At 37.2% G+C, this 17934-nt stretch overlaps 1 protein-coding gene across 2 annotated transcripts in view; it reads left to right on the forward strand.

The window, feature by feature from the left end:
* dnajc6 (DnaJ (Hsp40) homolog, subfamily C, member 6) overlaps positions 1-17934 on the forward strand; it is a 139947-nt gene extending 122013 nt beyond the window's left edge. For both annotated transcript variants that reach the window (XM_060829766.1, XM_060829765.1), the window contains 2 exons: positions 6120-6296; positions 16372-17934. In XM_060829766.1, coding sequence (XP_060685749.1) covers positions 6120-6296; positions 16372-16473 — 279 coding nt within the window. In that variant the 3' untranslated portion in view covers positions 16474-17934. The remainder of the gene's footprint in view (positions 1-6119; positions 6297-16371) is intronic.

Here is a 17934-nt window from a genome sequence, read left to right on the forward strand (position 1 = left end):
ATGTAGCACTTTATAAATGGAGAAAGCTTTGGAAACTTGAGGCACAAAGGGCTTTAGGATTCCAGTTTTTCTCAAGGTTAACATGCAGGTTCACTTGGAAGTTAGCAAAGCAAATGCAATGTTAGCATTCATTTCAAAAAGGCTAGAATGCAAGAGCAAAATGTCCTGCTCAGGCTGCTTAAGGATCTGGTCAGATCACATTTGGAAAGTTTTATGAACAGTTTTTAGGCTCTGTATCTAAGGAGCAATGTGTTTGCATCGGAGAGGATTCGGATGAAGTTAGCAAGAATCATCCAAGGAATGAAGGACTTGTTATACATGGAGTGTTTGAGGAGTCCGGATCTGTACTCAATGGAGTTTAGAAGGATGAGGGGGGAATGTGATTGAAACTTACAGAATACTGAGAGGCCTGGGGAGAGTGGATGTGGAAAAGATATTTCCACTTGTAGGAGAGACTGGCACCCAAAGGTATAGCATCAGTGACGGAACAAGACTTCAGAATTGAGATGAGGGGGAATTTCTTCAGCCAACGTTTAGTTGTCAAGTAGAACTCATTGCTGTAGAGGGCTGTGGAGGTCAAGTCATTTGAGTGTATTTAAAACAGAGCTTGGTTGTTGAAAAAGGATCAAAGGTTAAGGGGAGAAATTTAGGAGAATAGGATTGGGAAACATTTTAGCTGTAATTGATTGGTGTAGACTGGGTAGGAGGAAAGGCCTAATTCAGCTTCTGCCTTCATATAACAAACTACTGACATCAAACCAACTGGTTTGTGGTTCTCCATTCTCCACTTATTTTCTAACTAGTGTAGTTCTCCCTTTTTGTTTTAAATAGTGTTATATTTGTTACTTTGTAACCTGCAGGAACCTTTCGGGAAAGATGGCCATCAATGTATCCATTATGTCTATAGGCAACTCCATCAACATTCCAGGGTGCAGCTCCCCTTGTTCATGTGGATTTATCACCCTTCAATCCATTTACCATTTCAAGAACTACCTCTTTAGTAACATTAATTTCTTTCAGTCCCTTAGTTTCACTAGTCCCTTGGTTGCCAAGTATTTCTGGGAGATCTTCTTGTATCATGTTACTTGAAAAGTGACACAAAGTAATTATTTCATTTCTCTGCTATTTCCCTGTTCTTCTCGCCTCCCTATTTTCTCTAGCCTCCATTTGTAATCAGCTTCTGTTTATCCGAGCTTATCATTTCCTTTATAATACCAAAATAAACTTTTACAGTTTGCCTATGTTTTGCAATAGTTTGAATTTATATTTCCGTTTTCCTTCCTGTTGCTGGATTTTCTGATAGCTGCGCAGCTATCCTCTGAATCTTATCCAGTGACCAGATGGAGATCTTCAGTCTTTGTGCTGTGGCAAGAACCCCAGGACGTCAAACTATGACACACTGGAGACCCAGATCAAAAGATTACAGTCAATTATACTTTCGGATTCAGTTATAAGAAATTTGCATATGACAATTTAGAGGTGTACAATTATCTAAATCCAACTAATCCTATCATTTTAGGGTTACAACATGCATACAAATAACCAATCATACAATTATGTAGGCATACTCATTTTAATATGCAATTGGTATTAACTATTGGGATACTACCAAATTGAATTTTACAACTGGCTACAATTTGTACTTAACTTGTCAATTTATGACTGGCATGTGGTCCTGATTATCCTGGTAATTTAATGAGTTCTTTCAATGATGACATGAGGTTAAAAAAAAACACTTTCGTGGAGCTGTGGATATTATTTTTTTATTCCTATCCTACAGAAACAATGGCAAGGCAATCCAACATATCTTCCCATGGTTTATCATTAATCCCATGTTGTTTATAGTCTCTGAGGACTAACATCTCCCTTCTTGGGAGCTGACCTGAAATCAAAGTTTCAATTTAGTGTCCTTGTCTATTTATTCATTGTTAGCAACTTGCAGCTCACAACTGTGTGCCCTTTTTTGCAAGATTATTTTTAACTTTCTTTTAGTTTCTTGATCATCCTTTGGATTCTAAATCGCTCTTAATTTTTAGTTTACAACTTTTTTGACCTCTGTATAGGCCTTAGAATTTTCTTGGGCCTAACCTTGAACTTCCTTTGTTAGCTTCTGTTAATTTACCTTTGGGTGTTTGTGCCTGAGAGAAACCTATATCTATTGTAGGCCATGAGATCCTTCTCTAAATTCTTCTGATACATCTTCCCAATCCACCACAGCCAACTTGCTCTGATACCTTAATTGTCTTCCTTGTTCAGATTTAAAACAGCAGTTTCAGCACATATTGTATTCACAATCAAACTTGATTGTGAATTGTAATAGTCACTATTTACCAGAAGATCCTTTACAAAGTTATTATTTAGCTGTTTCTTATTACGTAGAAAGATATTTAAAATCAACCATTCTCTATTCGGCTCTTCAACACACTACTTTAGAAACATATCTGATACGCACTCCAGGAATTCATTTCGCTGTTGATTTTAGTGCTAATTTGTTTCACTTAGTTTATATGTAAGTTGAAATTCCTCATCTTTACTTTATTGCCCATGTTACTTAGTTACATCAATTTCCAGATTTATGCCAACATTACCAATATTGGTTAGTAACAAGGTTTGTTGTGCCATGCTGTTTCTTAGCACAACCCAAACTGATTCTGCATCTTAATCCTGTGATCCAAGATAGTCTCCACAAAGATATTAGTCTCTTATCTAATTTAAGAGCATAACCCTGTCTTTTCTGGTCTAACCACACTGTTGCCAAGTTTCAGATAATACAATGCAGAAATTGGGCTCAAACAGCTGAATCACCATTATTAGAGTTAATGGCACAGTATAATGGGATGCCTAGCAAGAAAAACTTAGACTCTGCCAAACCTAGAATTATGCATTGTCCTAGATCTAAGACTGATTTATTTGAGACTGGGACTGGTGTCTTTGTGAATTGAATAACTATCTCTTCAGCGAGGGCTTTAAATTATTGGGGGTGAGGGAAGTTTTAGAAAAATAATAGGACAAGGCAATAGTGAATAATTTGCAATATTGAATAATAGCAATATGGTTACTAATTACTGTGACAGGAAGGCACAGAGTATACAAATATAAGATTGCACCAACAATTAGGATTATAGTGAAAAATGATAAGACCATTTAGTTATCAGAGCACATGCAGCATCTATAATAGTTTGATAGCATAAATGGAAATAAATAACTGATATGATGACCGTTGGAGAGACATGTTAGTAAAATGATCAAGGCTGGTAAATGAATATTCAGTGTTACTTAACGTTCTGGATGTATGGAAAAGGAACCTGGATTGTGCTGACAACAAACAATTAGATCAGTTCTTAAGAACTGATCTTAGCTTGGAAGATCAAGATGTAGAATCAATTTGTGTGAAGATAAGAAATAGGAAAGGAAATAAGTCACTGATGGGAGTGATTTGCTGACTTCCTAGCAATCCTGCATTGTAGGATTGAGTGGATATCGAAACATAATTGGGGTTTGTTGAGAGAAACTGCTGTAATTGTGGGCAATTTTGATCATCTTAGAATTGGGCAAGTTAAATTGGCAAAAGGAGCCTTGAGGATAAATTTGTGGAATGTAGTTGGACAGTTTTTCACATCGTTATGCTCTGGAACCAAATCACCAACAGGTATTTTTAGAAGTGGTAATGTGTAATAAGATTGGATTAATTGCTGATTTTGTAGTAAAGATTATCTTGGTGAGAATGATCATAATATAGTAGAATTCCACATTCAGCTTGAAGTGAGATGGCAGGGTCTGACATTTACTTTTTCAGCTTAAATAAAAACAATTACAAAGTTGAAAAGACTGACATGTCTGTATTAGAATGCAAAAATTAGCCAAAAAGTAAAATAGTCAAAAGGCATCTTTTTTTGAGCAATTAACTTTGCCAATAACCAGATGAGCAAGTTTGTGATTTGACTTCAGAGTCTTAATTTTTTTTTAAGCAAACTTGATTTCCTTATCCTTATTGCTTAACTAAATAGCATCTTCTAGAACACTAATTATTAAGTATTTTTAATTTGAGCCCTGCATTTGGCTCCATTATGATGGGAAGAATGTTAAGGAATGAGCAGCACAAAATAAAGCGACTGAATCTCAGCTGTTTAGGACAAATCTAGCAAACTTTAACTTTTGATTTCGAGCCAAGACTAAACAAAGAAATATCTTGTCAAGGAAATATATTAAGATTCAGTCAAAAGGTCAGCTGATGTATAGCACTTTTCTGAAAATCTTCTGAAATATTTCACAGAAACAGTTATATTCAGGATTTATGAAGAAATATGGTTTTTCTTTTATTTTAATGCCAATTCAGACTAGTGCACTTCTAGATGAAAACTAGTAGGTGAACAATGCTTCAAATGGAAAGTTAAATTTCCTGCTAAATAACCAATGTAATAAAATGCATCTTAGAAAAAAACACCAGCATTTCCCTTTAACATGCAGGCTATTATGCAGTCTGTTCTACAATATGCTACTGTTCTTTATTCAGGCAGTATGAGTCAGAAATCCTATCCAACACCAGTTTTCTCCCCGGTTTCATGGGCATGATTATCATCTGCAGGCAGAGTTAGTCATAGTCATACACAGAAACAAACCCTTCTGTCCAAATTGTCCATGCTGACAAGATATCCTAACCTAATCTAGTCCCATTTGCCAGCACCTTCCTATTCATGCACACATTCAGATGCCTTTTTAAATGCTCTAATTTTACCAACCTCCACCACTTCATCTGGCAGCTTATTCCAAATATGCACCATGCTCTGCGTTTTTTTTTAAAAAAAAGTTGCCCATAAGTCCCTTAAATTTTTTCCCTCTCGCCCTCTTGTTCTGGACTCCCCACCCCTGTCTATGCTCCTCATTATTTTATAAAGTTTTTCTTTTTCCTCTCCCTTCCTAACAACAGTTCTGATGGCGTATCTTTCCAGTGTTCCTACCCCAACTAATCAACCAATAACATTGCTGTTGATGATTTGTCCCTTCTTGTAAAACATCTGAGCTATTGACACAGCTTTGTGTTTTACAGCTTTTTATCTAGATGGTGCATTAGTTCTATGTTCTTGTTCCCTTTTCTGCTGAACACACAAAAATTGACTTCTTCCTCAGAGAGATTTGCTGCTTCTTAGAACAGACAAACGCAGAATTCCGCTATCATCTTGTTGTTTGTCTAAAACTGAATTCTGATCACCTTCCTCCTTCAACTCCTTTTTGTATTTGGCACACTGCTTCAATGTTTCCTTAACTTTCTTCTTGATGTTACCAGGTCAAAGTTTGTCAGGCCATATGGATTAGTAATTTCTATTGTCCAAAACAAGTACTGTTGATCGCTTAAGATTTGATGCAAACTCCTGGAAGTCCTTTGCACATGCTGTGAAAAGTCTGTGCAATTTCAATTGTTCTTGAAAGAAATTAGAAACTTTTGTTGCAGTACCACATCTAGGTTCACAGTTGGTGCTCCAGTAAAACATAGTTGTGGAATCTCAGACATTTCCCAACATGGCCAGTGCTGAAGACTACTTATTAACTGACACTCCACTTAAAGGAAAAATTGGAAAGATATCTGATTTAAGTGGAAAATGTAATTTAATACATATCTGAAACGGACGCTATTGGATGAAAATAAATCACTTTTTATTCTTCTTTGGACTTGTGTAACCTCTAAACAAGGCGTAAGAGATATTGATACTCTGCAATAAGAAAGATAATTATTCTCATCCCCAATATAAATATGCGTGCCCTTATGTATAAAAATTCACAATTGGTTTATTTTTGTGACTTGATTGTGGGTCAAATTTCAAATGTATTTGAAACTGGAGAATAATTCATAACTGAATTTTATGCAATATTTTATGCTCAAAATTAAAAATCATATTCTAATAGATCAGGTAATGGTTGTGAGGGGAAAAGAAAACAAAGTTAGCATTTGAAGTTTATCAATATGAAAGATGAACTCAGCTTCTCTCTTTATAAGCCGTCTGACCTGAATATTTCCAACATTTTCTTGATTTCAAACCTCCAGTATCTAAATTTTGCTTTCATTATTGACTTTTTTTCTCTGGTATTGTTTCAGCTAATACTAAGAATTTTGATCATTTCAGTTATTGGATTGGATTGAAGGGAAAGAAAGAAATATACGGGCGTTACTGTCAACAATGCATACTGTTTTGTGGGAAGGGGAGACCAAATGGAAGCCTGTTGGCATGGCAGATCTTGTAACTCCTGAGCAGGTGAAAAAAGTCTATCGGAAAGCAGTACTTGTTGTTCATCCTGATAAAGTAAGTGTGTTTTTAAAATTTAAGTGTGCTTGTACATGCGATCACTCCCCAGTGTATTTGAAACATTATCATTTAGGAATTGAGTTGACTGGATTTGGTATTTATATTTCATCCTAAAGTGGATGGATCATGAATGTTGAAATGCAGTATCTTGCATTGGACAATTTGTCCCCATCCAGTTATTGCCTCATCTGAAATGTTGTGGCCTATTTCATAGAGACACATATATAATTCTTCCAAACTAAATTGATGGTCATAAATCAACTGGTGCAAGAAATTGAATATCGACTGTGATGTAAATAAGCAGAGGTTTTATTTCATGTTTGAAAGAAGTGGTGACAACAGCACATTTATTTGCCATTCTTAGTTACCCTGAGTATGTGTGGGGATGGGAGGACTGCCTTATTGAATCACTATTATCCAAGCTCATGTTGTGATAAGTAACAAATTCCATAATGATGATAAAGTAGCTTTGAAGGAAGGCAGGATATTTCAAGGTCAGGATAACAAAGGTGGGTGAACTTGCTGCATGGGTTGGTACCCGGGACTTCGATGTTATGACCATTTCAGGGACAGGAATGGTTGTTGCAGGTTCCAGAATTTAGATGTTTCAGTAAGAACAGAAGATGGTAAAAGAGGGGGAGGTGTGGCATTGTTGGTCAAGGACAGTATTACAGTTGCGGAAAGGATGTTTGGGGACTCGTCAACTGAGGTAGTATGGGCTGAGGTTAGAAACAGGAAAGGAGAGGTCACCCTATTGAGAGTTTTCTATAGGCCTTTGAATAGTTCCAGAGATGTACAGGGAAGGATAGCAAAGGTGATTCTCGATAGGAGTGAGAGAGAGAGGGTAGTTGTCATGGGGGACTTCAACTTTGCAAATGTTGACTGGGAACACTATAGTACGAGTACTATAGATGGGTAAGTTTTTGTCCAGTGTGTGCAGGAAGGCTTCCTGACAGTATGTATACAGGCCAACAAGGGGTGAAGCCACATTAGATTTGGTACTGGGTAATGAGCCAGGCCAGGTATTAGACTTGGAAGTAGGTGAGCACTTTGGTGATAGTGATCACAATTCTGTTATGTTTACTTTAGTGATAGAAAACGATAGGTGTATACCACTGGGCAAGAGTTACAGCTGGGGGAAAGGCAATTACGATGCAATTAGGCAAGATTTAGAAAGCGTAAGATGGAGAAGGGAACTGCAGGGGATGGTCACATTAGAAATGTGGAGCTTTTTCAAAGAAAAGCTACTGTGTGTCTGAGATAAGTATGTACCTGTCAGGCAAGGAGGAAGCTGTAGAGCGCGGGAGCCATGGCTTACGAAGGAAGTGGAATCTCTGGTCAAGAAGAAGAAGGTGGCTTATGTTAGGATGATATATGAAGGCTCAGTTAGTGCACTTGAGGGTTACAAGGTAGTCAGGAAAGACCTAAAGAGAGAGCTCAGAAGAGCCAGGACGAGGCATGAGAAATTGTTGGCGGATAGGATCAGGGTAAACCCGAAGGCTGGCTTTTTTTATTTTATTAAATAAATTACAGAAGTTTACAAAAAAAAACATTTTACAGCTGTACACAAGAGACAGCAATTTTACAAGGGAGAGGAGCAGCAAAGCTAGGCCCCAAACCCTACTGTTCAACCATATTCCAGGGAGATGAGGACAACCCTCAAATCCCAGTTCCATATATGACAAGACAATGACAACGACATTTGTACGCTAGACAATACGGTTACCGTAGGCTTTCTATAGGTATTTAAGGAATAAAAGAATGACGAGAGTAAGATTAGGGCCAATCAAGGATAGTAGTGGGAAGTTGTGTGTGGATTCAGAGGAGATAGGGGAAGCACTAATGAATATTTTTCAACAGTATTCACCCTAGAAAATGACAATATTGTCGAGGAGATTACTGATTGAGGGTCACAAGGAAGAGGTATTAGAATCCTGCAGAGTGTGAGAATAGATACGTCCCCGGGCCGGTTGGGATTTATCCTCGGATCCTCTGGAAGCCAGGGAGGAGATTGCCGAGCCTTTGGCATTGATCTTTAAATCATCATTGTCTACAGGAATAGTGCCAGAAGACTGGTGGATAGCAAATGTGGTTCCCCTGTTCAAGAAGGGGAGTAGAGACAATCCAGGTAATTATAGACCAGTGAGCCTTACTTCAGTTGTTGGTAAAGTGTTGGGAAAGGTTATAAGAGAGGATTTATAATCATTTTTATAAATATAAATCATCTTTATAAGAATAATTTGATTAGGGATAGTCAGCACGGTTTTGTGAAGGATAGGTCGTGCCTCACCAACCTTACTGAGTTCTTTTGGGAAGGTGACTAAACAGGTAGATGAGAGTAAACCGTACGATGTGGTGTATATGGATTTCAGCAAGGCGTTTGATTAAAGCAGCTGAAAATGTGTTGCTGGTTAAAGCGCAGCAGGTCAGGCAGCATCCAAGGAACAGGAGATTCGACATTGAATCTCCTGTTCCTTGGATGCTGCCTGACCTGCTGCGCTTTAACCAGCAACACATTTTCAGCTCTGATCTCCAGCATCTGCAGACCTCACTTTTTACTCGTTCGATAAAGCACCCCACAGTAGCCTATTGTACAAAATGTGGAGGAATGGGATTGTGGGAGATATAGCAATTTGGATCAGTAATTGGCTTGCTGAAAGAAGACAGAAGGTGATAGTTGATGGGAAATGTTCAGTTACCAGTGGTGTACCGCAAGGGTCAGTATTGGGTCCACTGCTGTTCGTCATCTTTATAAATGACCTGGATGAGGGTATAGAAGGGTGGGTTAGTAAATTTGCAGATGACTCTAAGGTCGCTGGAGTTGTGGATAGTGACTAAGGATTTTGTAGGTTACAGAGGGACATAGATAAGCTGCAGAGCTGGGCGAAGAGGTGGCAAGTGGAGTTTAATGCAGACAAGTGTGAGGTGATTCACTTTGGTCGGAGTAACTGGAATGCAAAGTACTGGGCTAATGGGAAGATTCTTGGTAGTGTAGATGAACAGCGAGATCTGGGTGTCCAGGTACACTGATCCTTGAAAGCTGCCACCCAGGTTGACCGGGTTGTTAAGCATGCATACAGTGTTTTAACTTTTATTAATAGAGGGATTGAGTTCCGGAACCATGAGGTTATGCTACAGCTGTACAAAACTCTGGTGCGGCCGCACTTGGAGTACTGTGTACAGTTCTGGTCACCGCATTATAAGGAGGATGTGGAAGCTTTGGAAAGGGTGCATTTACTAGGATGTTGCCTGGTATGGAGGGAAGGCCTTATGAGGAAAGGCTGAGGGACTTGAGGCTGTTTTCGGTAGAAGGTTGAGAGATGACTTAATAGAGACATATAAGATAATCAGAGGGTTAGATAGGGTGGACAGGGAAGAGCCTTTTTCTAAGTATGATGATGGCAAGCATGAGGGGGTATAGCTTTAATTTGAAGGGTGATAGATATAGGACAGATGTTAGAGGTAGTTTCTTTACTCGGACTAGTAAGGGTGTGGAATGCTTTGCCTGCAACGGTAGTAGATTCGCCAAGTTTAAGTACATTTAAGTCATCATTGGTACAAGCATATGGATGTACATGGAATAGTGTAGGTTAGATGGGCTTCAGATTGGTATGACAGGTTGGCGCAATATCGAGGGCTGAAGGGCCTGTACTGCACTGTAATGTTCTATGATTGCCAGTCCAAATTGTTGTAAAATGACCTTACCTGGAGAGTTCACAGAAAGGGCTTCTGGGTGAGAATAATAATGCTTCTGCCCTTGCACAGTGATACCACGAGGATGCCAATTCCTGTATGCCTACATCATTGCAAATATTAACATAGGAGAAAAGGGGAAAAATTTGGGAACATTTTTCCCAAGGCAACGTTGTTGAATATCTGTTTGAAAGTGAATTATTTCCACTCTTTCATGACCTCATTTATCAAAAGGAAACTCTAAGTTTATACTTCGTAACTATTTTCCTCAGAACATTTCTCATTACTTCAGATAGTATTTGTCAGCATAATGTAACGTGATACCATAACTCTGATCAAACAATACGTGTAGCAGAAAAGCTACTCTTCCAGTGGTTTTTTTGTAATATCTTCTTCTCTTTGATATCAGCCCTATGTATGCTGTGCTACTAAATCCAGCAGGAAAACAAACAATTAGAGACTTGGTGTTTTTGTATTCCTTTGTTTTCAGCCTCTGATCTCAAAAGGTCATGGACCAAATATAGTGAGTTATTCTCCTCTTCCTGCTCAGATCATAACCACCGGAGATGTCTACCACATGATCAATATAGTTTGTGTAGCCCCCTTTCAATTTGTAATGATTCAAGTTAAAACTGAACAATCAAGCTTTTGTTTAAGCAGCTTGAAAATTAGTTTATTACAAGATATAACTCTTGATTCCTTGGGGATAAGGAGTGAACGTTTTGAGCAAAACATTACAAATTCAACAATTTAAAGTAGAAACAGAATACTTATATAACTGTAATAAGTCTCAAATGGTATAATGTTAGACTTGTTTTGAGTTTCTGGTCACCTGAAGCAAAGGGGTGAACTCTTGAGGTCAGGTCTAGTAGCTGCAATGGTGGTGTTTTCTTGTGCAGACACACTGTTCAGAACAGTAATTTCTGGGATAGAGAAAAGATTCCTGGCTTCTACTTTTGCAGATGTGGCACTTTTAACTTGAGGGCAGAGCACTAGATGTTTTAAGACATTCATCTATTATTTGCTATCTCTCTCCACCTGGAGAAGTGCTTTCTTCTCAGATGCATTCTCTTTTTTCCTACTTGATCAAAACTCCCTCTGAGGGTGATTCTCAAAGTCACCACCTTGGTGTTCTGCATACTAATTGTTCTTGGCCAAATTTCTTTGTATAGTTTAAAAGCTCTAAATGGTGGTTTGTTAAGTCTGAGAAATCTGGGTGCCATGGTGATGCAGTAGTTAGCACTACTGCCTCACAGTGCCAGGGACCTGGGTTTGATTCCAGTGTCTGGCGAATGTCTGTGTAGAGTTTGCACATTCTCCCTGTGTCTGTGTGGGTTTCCTCTGGGTGCTCCAGTTTCCTCCCACAGTCCAAGGATGTGCAGGTTAGGTGAATTGGCCATGCTAAATTGTCCATAATATTCAGGGGTGTATAGGTTAGTGCATTAGTCAAAGGAAATGTAGAGTAATAGGGGAAGGGACTAGGCCTGGGTGGGTTACTCTTTGGAGGGTCAATATGGACTTGTTGGGCCAAATGGCCTGTTTCCATACTGAAGGGATTTTATTCTATTCTGTTCAAAAGTTCTATAAAGCAAATAATTTGATTGTTTCATGACTCCCTTTTTAAAATTCTTCCGCCAGTCTGCTGTTTTCTCTGAAGTTCAAATTTTCACATCTCCACTGTCTGTTTGGAAACTCTGGACATTTCATGGTTCTTATGGGCATCTCTCTCTCAAATGATCCACATAGAGCTTATACATGTATAATTATATGACTTGTAGCAGCCATGCTTTTAGCCAGGTGTGTTTGCTTAGAGTTCAATTTTTGCAAAAATAAATCTAATCTACAATGTCCTAACTATTGTGTTCATGATTAGCTAAGATAACAGATCGTGTTTCAAACCTATGATCTTTCTGGTGAATATGGCACACCACTGCAGACCAGTTACAACTTTATCCTTGCCATAGCTCATAGTCCTTTTAAGCTTCAACTAAAATATAGTTCTGAATACTTGAAAAAATGATCTAGTTGCACTGTCTGGTAGGTGTGAGTACTGCAGCTCCTTAGTGAATAAAGAGTAGCCTACCCTTTCCTCTTTTCCCATCTGTCATTGTGATTGCGAGCATAAGTTTTTACTGCAGCTGTTACAGGATCTACAGCAATTTGAAACAATTGTTCTTCTCTTGTAAGTGTTTAATTTTCAGGGAACACTTTTTTTCTTACCAAAAAAAACATTTCTGAGCTCTTCTACACCTGTATGCTGCCATAAATTATGACTGTGTGTGCAGTGATTGGAATGAGGTTGGCCAGGTGGATCTCATTGAATGAGTTCCCTGATGAGCCCAAATTAATCACCCCAGTCAGGGAACCCTAGCTAACCGGTGTAAACTGGAATCACAGGAATTCCTGTCCCTGTATGGACTCTCTGTGAGCTAGCTGGTCAGAGTCCATGTACTGTGCTGATATAAATTAAGGATGGCTTGGTGATGGGATACTGGTCTCTGTGCATTTATTTCATTGTGTGACCACATAACACATTAGCACTGTCAGGTGAAAAAGTGCAGATCTTCTCGTCAGCTGTTGCAATTACTTGTCTCTTCAGATAAATAGTGCTAAGTGAGTTTTGATTATCTTCTACTTGAAACAAATTAGTTCCATTTTTTTGAATTAAAGTCTTCTAAGTTATTTATCTTTTGGTCAAAGCAATTATTGGCTGTTGTATTGTACAAAGCTGTGTCAGGGCAGATGGGGCAGAACTGCCCTTAAAGAACCTGGCAGATTCCACTTTACAAGACCCCTAATGCTCAGATTTTGAGGGCTGGGGTCGAGGCTTCTGTGGAAAATGAGGCTCTATTGCACTACTCTTCCATGAACGGACTGTTTATCTCCCCACAGAATTTCAAACCTTCAATGTTTTAGAATGACATTTCGTGCATTGGAGAGGCTCAGGAAAGAATAACCATGGCATGCTTGTCATGTTTGTGATAATGCTCAAAATCAATCCCTCATCAGGGATTGATTAACTCCAAGGATTAGTTTATTTCAAACTAAATAAAATACATTACAAGTTATGAAGCAGACATTACAGCAGACAATTTGATGTTATTACTGGACAAGTCAGATCACTGGCTGAAATGAGGCTTGACAGATCATTTTTTAAAAACATGGTCTTTCACTGACACAAGTACACAATGCTGCAAATTTGGTTTTAACAATAAAACAATGTTTATTACATAAAATGTGAGAACATAAAAGACTAGCTATTTATATGTAATATAATGTGAAATGTTTCAAAACATACAATGCAATCTATCCCAACATCATCACTTTTTATAGTACTCAAACATCAGAGGCAGCTTACTTCTGTATCACATCCATTAGTTTAAATTAACTGTTTATTTTAATTTATAGTCTTGTCAGTTTGGTAGCTGCTTCCTTGATTAATCTCATGACTGAATTTAGACTTTCTCTAGTACAAATAACCCCTTCAGCATTCTAAGCAAACACTGCTAGTTTGGAACTTTCAAGCTCGTATCCTTACACTATAAGTAACCTATTTACTAATAGTTTAAAATTTTCACTTTTTTTCAGGAGGAACTGTTTCATATATCTAATTTCCATCAAGATGTCTGTGAATTGGGGAAGAACAAAAAGCTTTCCAAGCTATGGGAGTTTCCATAAATCAATAAACAAAATAATCCTGATCCTTCTAAACAGAAAGCAAGCTAATGCTACTAACTGTTAATCTGTTGATAAAACACTCCCAATGCAATCAAATTCCTATTATCGCCCAGGGATACCCTCTCTCTTAATATTTTAAAATGGCTGCAGAAATACTGCCAAGTTAATTATTAGACACCAAACACAAACCAAAACCCACATGCCACTTACTCAAAATCTAAACGTCAAGTCATAATGAAGTACCTATAAACCACACCTTGAATTACCATGTACAGCTTGCAAATCCATAGCAGACTAACTGGTCAGCAGAGTTACAACATTAAATGCACTCAACAAATGTAGTCTTTAAAGGTGAACGCTCTTAAAGACAAAGTACACATTAGGTTCCCCCCTCATTAGGTCAGTGCCCACAGAGGCCTATATGATATGTTGAAAATGCTGAGAGCTATAGTATTGGATATAATTACACTTGTAGTTTTGTTATTTTTCTGTTTCATACATTTTTTGGACAATACAATTAGATTTAAACCAAAAGAACAATTATTCATATCAATAAGTACATTTCTCTACAAATAAATTTGCTTTTCCCAACTTTCATTATATATCTATATTTGGATTGTAGTTTGCATGTTGGAAAACAGCCAGAACTTTCAAGATTAATCCAATGCTGATCCCTAAACTTGCAAAAAAGCATCATTCCAGAATATAGGCATCACTAGCAAGGCTGGTAGTCATTTCAATATTTTTTTCTTGTCCTTAAGGTGTTGATAAATAATTTTGTTAAACCGGTACAGTCAATGTGAAGTTACTTCTGCATTTAGAAAGGGTGTTCCAGCACCTATGTCCCAGTGAGCATGTATATTACAAAGATTAGATTGATACTAAACATTCAGATCCATTGTAATCATGAGTTTGTAACATTCAATACTGTGAACTGCAGCATTTTTATTTAAAAGATTTGCTTCTATAAAGAGTAACTGCATCACCATAAATGATATGTAATGAACCATTACTATCATTTTACTTCCAATCTGTGTGCTGCTGTAAATTCTTATGTTTATAGTTTTGCAAAATAACTGGACAAATATCTGTTCCTGAATGAGATTGCAAGATATAGGTGTAAGTGGTGTCAAAGCATATAGCATCCTAGTCTTTATTAATCAAGATTATTGGGCATACAGCAAGAACATTATGATAAAATTGTACAGAATACTTGCTCCATATCAACTGGAGAATTGCATACAGTTCTGGGCACCCACCCAATAGGAAAGTCATGAAGCCATTTGAAGCACTGCAGAAAGGATGCATGAAAATGGGATCAGAATCTTCAATTATATAGATACTTTGGTGAATTTGGGACTGTTCCTTAGAAAAGGAACAATTGAGAGGAAATTTGATAGAGGTAATCAACATCATAAACAATCGCAGAAGCAGTTGGTGGAAGGATTTTTAAGAAGCTTTCATTTATGAAGGATCAAGAATGAGGGTATGAATTTAACATAATTGGCAAAAGGAATATTAGCAGGATGGAGGTGGGAGTGGAGAATGTTTAGTGAGTAGCTAGGATCTAAAATACACGACCGGACAGTGTGGTGGAGGCAGGTTCAATTGGATTGTATATTAAATAGTAAGCATCTCTGGAGAGCTGGCATGGACACTTTGGGCTCAAATAGTCTCCTGTGTTGTGACAAATAAATTGAATTGACTTTATTGTCATGTACACTTGAATAAGCACAGTGAAAAGTTTGTAATGTCACTGTTTATGGTGTGATCTTAGATACAGGATACCTTGGGACAATACTTAAATATTTGGTATAAAATTGAAAGAATAATTGTTTTGCTATAATGTGCACTTCATTAACACTAATTCACTGTAATACGATTGAATTGGGGACACTGTTTGTCAAGAGTGAACTTTTAAAGTATATTTGGTTATAATCCGATCCCAGCCCCATTAGTTTAAATGGTGCTACTATACGATTTTCTTCTTACGTAGAGTTGCTCGTGTGTTTTAGCAGAACTGACTGTAAGTAAAAGTCTGACATGGTGAATCTGTTAAATGTAAACAGATGTGGCTAAGCATGCAATGGAAACAATCATCTCTTTACATCTTTCAGATTTCGCCAAATATTTCATAAAATGACTTTATTACCACCATCCTTAAAAATAAAAAGTGCAGGTACGAATTAATATAGTGAAGTCATGCTCGGTTATCCTGTGGGGTGAGGTTATGCTAAACATAACTGAAATATTGTCCCTCATGAGATAGTATCTGGTCCTGAAGAAGTCTTATTAGATTTAAATATTAAATTTTGTTTCTCTCTCAACAGATGTTACCAGACCTGTTGGGTTTCTCCTGCATTTTATGGATGTTAGAGATCTGAATTTTTTTAGTGTTTTAGTTTTAATGTAATATTTCAGCAGACACTATGATAAAATAGATAGAAAATAGCATTGTTAATTGAAGGACTTGGACTGCTTGAGCACTAATGTCCTTTTCTCATTCCATCTTTTGTTCTCAATGTTTGAATTTGTTGTTTACACCTTTTGCCTATCTTAATTTGATGCGTCACTCTCTGCATCTTGTGATCTCGGTTGAATTTGTTGCAAACAGAAATAGTTAGAATGATGCTCGTGTTTAGCTAGTTATAATTTGTTTCTCAATATAATTTTCCATACTTTTGAATACTTCTCCCTACAGGCCACTGGTCAGCCATATGAACAATATGCCAAGATGATATTCATGGAATTGAATGACGCCTGGTCAGAATTTGAAAGTCAAGGTCAAAAGCCACTGTACTAATTTAATGGGAACTATTTGCCTGTATTTCTTGTTGACTCTGTATCTGTGCTGAATGTATTTTCTTTTGCTTTAATGTTGATGTACGTGGTTTTTCTTCTTTAAATCTGTATGCAGGCACTTATTCATCACCAACTGTTTAAATGCCACTCTCAACTTAAGAACTCCCTTTTTTTTAAAATTTTATTTATCAGTTTAGTCTTTCGCATGATGTTTTGTTAAGAACATTTTGAAAATACAAAAGAAAAATAAGAGTATCTTTTCAGGTAAAGATGACATTTGGCCCTTAGCTTGTGATTTTGATTGCGAAGAAACATGTAGCACACTGCCTAATTCTTATCTCTATGCACATCTCTTCACTCTACTCTGAAATGTGTTTCATGTGATTTTGTCACATTACAGCTGTACATTTTTTTCATTTGAAATCAATAGTTAAGATTGTTACTAATTGCTGGACAATGTAACATAATTTGAGTCAACATCAAAACATAGATATTTATGATAAGCTTTACAAAAACATAAATAAAATCACCTGATAATCAGTATTACTCATTTGCAACCTCAGTCACCATCTGGTTTGAGGACTACTCAAGATTGTTGCAATATGCTACTTTGTGAATGATGATGTGGCTCTGTTTCCCACAAGTCAATAATGCTACTGTGAACAATTTACCAAGGGAATGAACAAGTGCAGCATCACAAGAACAACAGCAAATCATACAGGACCAATAATTGTACTACTTGTAGATGTCATGAAATCTTTTCATCTGCTGCACAAGAGGTTGAAGTAACCAATAATGTTTCACTGGTTTATTTTGCTGAATTGAAGAATAGCATTGATTCTCTGGAAGATCAACTCTTAAACTGGAGGCTGGCAATGAAGACTAGATGTATTGAACAAAAATCTTTGAAAGAGTGTCTGCAAATGGACATTGGGCTGTTTTATGACCACTCTTTGTGCAGAGGGTAAACTGATTGTTTCAGACAGTTTCTCTTATTTGGTTTAATGGAAAATTTCAGATGTTAACTCCAAAGCATTATTCCAAATATTTTATTTAAAGATATATCATTTGTTCATATGTACCATACATTATTTATTTGAACATTCCATTTTTAACAACTTGCATTACGCTGCAGTCTGTGATATTACAGAAAAGTTAAATGATTTTATTGTCCATTCACAAATGTGAATCATGTAGATCATTAACATTACAGAATAAAGGAGCTTCAGTGTGATCTTTATGCCTGCATATACAGTACAGAAATTCTATGTTAACCTTGATCTAATACTTGTTTGCTCTTGTGGGATAGGGAGGGGAGGCAAGGGAGGGGTAGATTGAGAGAATATTAAGTTAATGATGTAGTTTGTGTTTGCTACATCTGACAACAACTTATTTAAATATACCTATTTAAAATGTCTGTAATTTGTAGATTATGGTCTTCATTCCAACTTGTACATAACAC

This window comes from Hemiscyllium ocellatum, chromosome 9 (genome assembly GCF_020745735.1).
Source record: "Hemiscyllium ocellatum isolate sHemOce1 chromosome 9, sHemOce1.pat.X.cur, whole genome shotgun sequence".
Lineage (NCBI taxonomy): Eukaryota > Metazoa > Chordata > Chondrichthyes > Orectolobiformes > Hemiscylliidae > Hemiscyllium > Hemiscyllium ocellatum.